The sequence below is a fragment of the Haliotis rubra genome, unplaced genomic scaffold, assembly GCF_003918875.1.
Source record: "Haliotis rubra isolate DU_JTF1 unplaced genomic scaffold, ASM391887v1 Scf569, whole genome shotgun sequence".
NCBI classification, from domain to species: domain Eukaryota; kingdom Metazoa; phylum Mollusca; class Gastropoda; order Lepetellida; family Haliotidae; genus Haliotis; species Haliotis rubra.
In genome coordinates this window covers 39,308-43,599 of record NW_025767267.1, presented here as the reverse complement: position 1 = coordinate 43,599, position 4,292 = coordinate 39,308, and the positions used below count along the sequence as shown (strand labels likewise).

At 38.9% G+C, this 4,292-nt stretch overlaps 1 protein-coding gene across 2 annotated transcripts; it reads right to left on the bottom strand.

Annotated features, from left to right (window-relative positions):
* Nucleotides 1-264: 264 nt before the first annotated feature.
* On the bottom strand, nucleotides 265-3,609 carry LOC124254228 (failed axon connections homolog). Of its 2 annotated transcripts, none has more exons than XM_046688115.1 (4): nucleotides 2,652-3,533; nucleotides 1,841-2,037; nucleotides 1,249-1,365; nucleotides 265-799 (listed from the first exon to the last, which is right to left on the bottom strand). In XM_046688115.1, the coding sequence occupies exons 1-4, from the start codon at nucleotides 2,801-2,803 to the stop codon at nucleotides 693-695; spliced, it is 573 nt and encodes a 190-aa protein (XP_046544071.1). In that variant the 5' UTR covers nucleotides 2,804-3,533; the 3' UTR covers nucleotides 265-692. The 2 variants fall into 2 exon arrangements, 1 of the variants encoding a protein (XP_046544071.1); XR_006892425.1 differs by having other exon boundaries at nucleotides 453-799; nucleotides 1,162-1,365; nucleotides 2,652-3,609.
* Nucleotides 3,610-4,292: the final 683 nt, after the last annotated feature.

Genomic DNA, 4,292 nt, shown 5'->3' with positions numbered 1-4,292 from the left:
ACTTGACGCTCATCAGCCATGACACTGACAAAAACAGTCTAAGATCACTTAATTTATACAATCACATTCATAGTCCTTTATTCGCTGCTTGCCACCGACATACATACGTATATTCCAAACAGGCAAAATTCTTCCTTTCTTGAAACGTCATGTTCTTAAACGTTTGCTATGGATAAACATAGTTCGTACCCAATACGCTCGTCCTTTAGAATATGACCCTGACCTTTAATTCAATTGATAATTTTAGGTGTAGGTAATTTATTCGATATCACGTATTTATTTACACCTTTCTGGTAACATATTGGACATATTTCCCCATGTTGGGAATCAAACCCGGACCTCCGGCATGGTGAGTCAACGCTTTAACCACGCTGCTACCGCATCCTGAGGTTTAAGGTTGAATCAGATGATGAATGTCAACGTCATGTCTCACACTTCTAAACAAATCATGCTTTGGCAAATAATCACCTTTACTCAAAATAATGACGTCACAATATTCATCATCAATAAACGTCATTTACATCAGTTTAGTGTGCATTCTAGTTTGGTGTGGTATCTTCATGCATTCTTTATTTGGACTGACATCTTTTCTTCAGAGGATTACAACGACGTTAGGATCATGCAACGTGAACCATCATTAACTTCCGGTTTAACAACTGACGTTCATCAGGACCATTTAATAAGTTCTCGTGTCATTTTGTTGCAGTTTTAGTTCCTTCCACCGTGATGCAGTCCTCCCAGTCCGGCCAAAATGCCGCCTTCATTCGTTCGCAATACTCCACCAGATTTGTGAACTTTTCTGAAAAAAAAACCGAACGGGAGGATGATATTTCACACGTCTTTTCCTCTTGGTATGAACCACTTAGTTTAAAATGTTAGGACATAACTTTTCCCTCCTTATGTTCATACATGTTCATGCGACTGCCAATGAAATATTCTCAATCAAATTTGAGAATCTTTCTGAAAGAGAACTGTTGTAGAGGATCTGAACTTACGTAAATGACGTTATCTTATGTTTACATTTCATGATGCATATTCTTATAATTCCGGGTTCAGCATGATATGACTAGGTTTGTTAACTGTTCAAGAAAATCCCAGACCATTTATCCTTTTAACCAAAACAAATTAATGATATATGCCTTTGTATAGAAATGAAAGGACCGGAAATATTGTTTGAACGGATTTTATGGCATAGTCTAGGGGCTCTTCAAAGAATGCTTCAAAGATGAGATAACTCCTTTGGTCTACCGTTCAAGAGTTGTTCCCCTTTGCTTCCTGGACACTGCCAGTAAATCTGCGACAACTGTCCAAACAAAGCAGCATCTGTCTCACATGGTTGATCGCCGAAAAAGAACTTCTTATCTCCTGAAAAATGAAAGTAATAAAGGAATATACATTTACCGTATCAACCAACCGATCGATCAATCGATCAATCAATCAATCAAAAAAACAATCAATTACAATCATCAATGAAAAAATCAATCAATTCATCAATCAATAAATCAATTAATTCATCATTCATTCAATCAATCAATTACATCACCAATCAATAAAAAAGTCAATCAATCAACAAACAATTAAACATCATCAATCAAATCATCAAACAATCTCCACGGAATATCTATTTCGTTACACTAAAAATGATGATACAAAATAGACAACAATTTAAAGCCCCACAGGGCCCGACCCTTCTGTCATGAGTCATCGGGAAACAGAAGTCCTCAACTCTGAGTAGCCTCGTCCTCGTTTAGGCGTATGGAAACACAAACACAAAGCAAATGTTAGCCAACACAAACTTATCTATGCTGAAGTCAAAGACAACTCGCCTTGCATTCCTTACCTAGGTAGACTGACAGTGATCTCAAATCACCCTCCATAATATGCAGGATTTCTTCATGGGAGTGTCGTCCGATTCCGTGAGCTTTCATTTGGTTCCGATACACGCGTATACCATACCAAATAAATAGTTTGTTGAATCTATTTCCAGGCATACTTGTCATAAACTCCATATTTTCAATTCTAGCCATCCCCATACACCTGGAAAATAACATCTCTCATCAACCATGCGGCAGTGATAATAATTTTGACTTCCTCCCTATGGCTGTGCGCGAGTACATCAAAGATGAGTATTCATATACTCATGCCAATAATGGTTGTCACCCCCTTCAATTTTTTAATTGAAGAGGGGTGTGGGGTGTGAGGTGTGAGGTGTGTGGCATGAGTATATATTATACCAATGTGGGGAATTAAACCCGGTCTTCTGCGTGACGAGTGAATGCTTTAAGCGCTAAGCTTCACCACCGCCCCATTTTTACTTCCGCCCGGCCCTTAATGCCAAGGGAACCTACTAGAAGCGGATCCTGACAAAACTAAGAGATCGATGATCTAATAGTCTGGAGTCCCTGGGATAACTGTCAGGGTGAATGTTATTTGGTCACTGATTCATTACAAACGGCGCTTTCTCTGAATGGAGAAGCTCACATGTTTGGGGAACCAACACATTCTTTCAGACTTTCTGTTAAAATATGTGTTTTGTAAATCTATTTTCCACTCCATATGTTAAGATTTACAAGGAAATCCCTGCACAAATATTCAGTACATTCACAGAGAAGCTTCATGATGAATATAGCTCATAGAATGATATAACGTACCAGTACAGGTTCTCTTCCGCCATCTTCCTAAACGCATGCGCAATAGCTCGTTGTTCTTCGGTCAGGTGACTGTTTAGGTTAATGTTTAACTTCCGGTTCAGATACTCCACACAGAACTGGGAGTCTTCTACAGCCTCTCCGTCGTATTTCATCCAGGGGATTTTGCCTTTGGACGACTGTGTCACGCTGAAGTCGTTCTGTAATGTGTCTTTGATGAGTGCGTGATGTTTTACGTGACTTTGAACAGTGTATCACTCTTATGACGTCTTCAGTTTAGTAGGGTAGAAAGTCTGTTCTTAGGCCCCTATCTCGTCGCTGAAAACCAGGGAGGTTTTGTGCTGTGTTTTCGCTAAGGTTCATAATATTTCATTCAAACCAACTACCCAAGGTTTCTGGTCTTCATCAGAAACAATTCACGGCGAATCTCGGATCCCTAGACAAGACTTGTCTAAACCGCTATGGATATCGAATATAAAAACCCAACCAAATCAATCAGTTTTTAAAAGCTTATTCGCAATGAAGTAAATCTCTATTATTGAGGATATATATAATCATATAATCTCCTTTGATCTTCGTGCAACTATGTTGGCCGTTTTCTCTAGGTTCGGAGGCCATTCTCTGCATCGCGGTGGCCGTTTTCTCGATTTTTGGGGTCCGTTTCCGCTGGGGTCCGTTTTCTCCGTAACCCGTTCATAACATCATGTTTTAACCATAGAATTTGTCTGAACATATTACTGTATAATGTAGCAGTGGTTTGGAATAGTCAGATGTAAAACCCTGGAATAGCATAGACCATAGTATGGAACATTCTGGGAGGCATTTAGCGGTTGTGCGAAGATAATATTTTCACCGCAGATATACTGCCTCGGCTTTTAAAAACTTGCCTAATGCAGTGATTAGAGGAACATTAGTTTCGCTGACTTCATGGCTATTATGACTGCTAGTGTGTTATTTAATCTCATTACTTAAAATCCAAATCGTGTAGCTATAGGAATAAGAAACGTATATGTATATATAGGTTTTAGGAATCCGCGTATCTAACTATTACCATTTGACAATAATATTATGTGTGGCACCTATATATAATATAGACCGGTGTAACGCATTCTCGCTAAATTTTAAAGATACAAAACGCAATAATACACAAAACATAACACCTCAGCACCCCGTAATACAAATAAATATGAGCGTATTAGTGAAAAAAAGAAAAATTTCAAACTGGTGCTTGCAAAAAATTGCGCATCCGCCGGTATACAACTACTGGAAACTCTTGACATCGTTAGGCTTATGCAATGACATAGCTCGAGGAGATAGCTGAGCTAGACAACCGTGTTGCCATGGAGGCGACATAGGGCATTGTTTCGAGAACGTGCTTTCGAACAAAATCACACTTAATTACGTAAAAGTGTATTGTGACGTATTTTTAAAGTTTGTGGTGCTGTATTCTAAATGTAGGCCCTCAATTTTTAATGTGATGGTAACGTAAACTAGTAAACAAATGGATCTTATTCCATTTCGGATACATTCCACTGTCTGCCGGTGTGTCTGTGGGATTGAGGGAATGTCTTTATTCCAATGTCACGTCCTTACCAAATTCCTTCTCCAGAATGACATTTATTACTCGCCCGTGGAAGATACTAC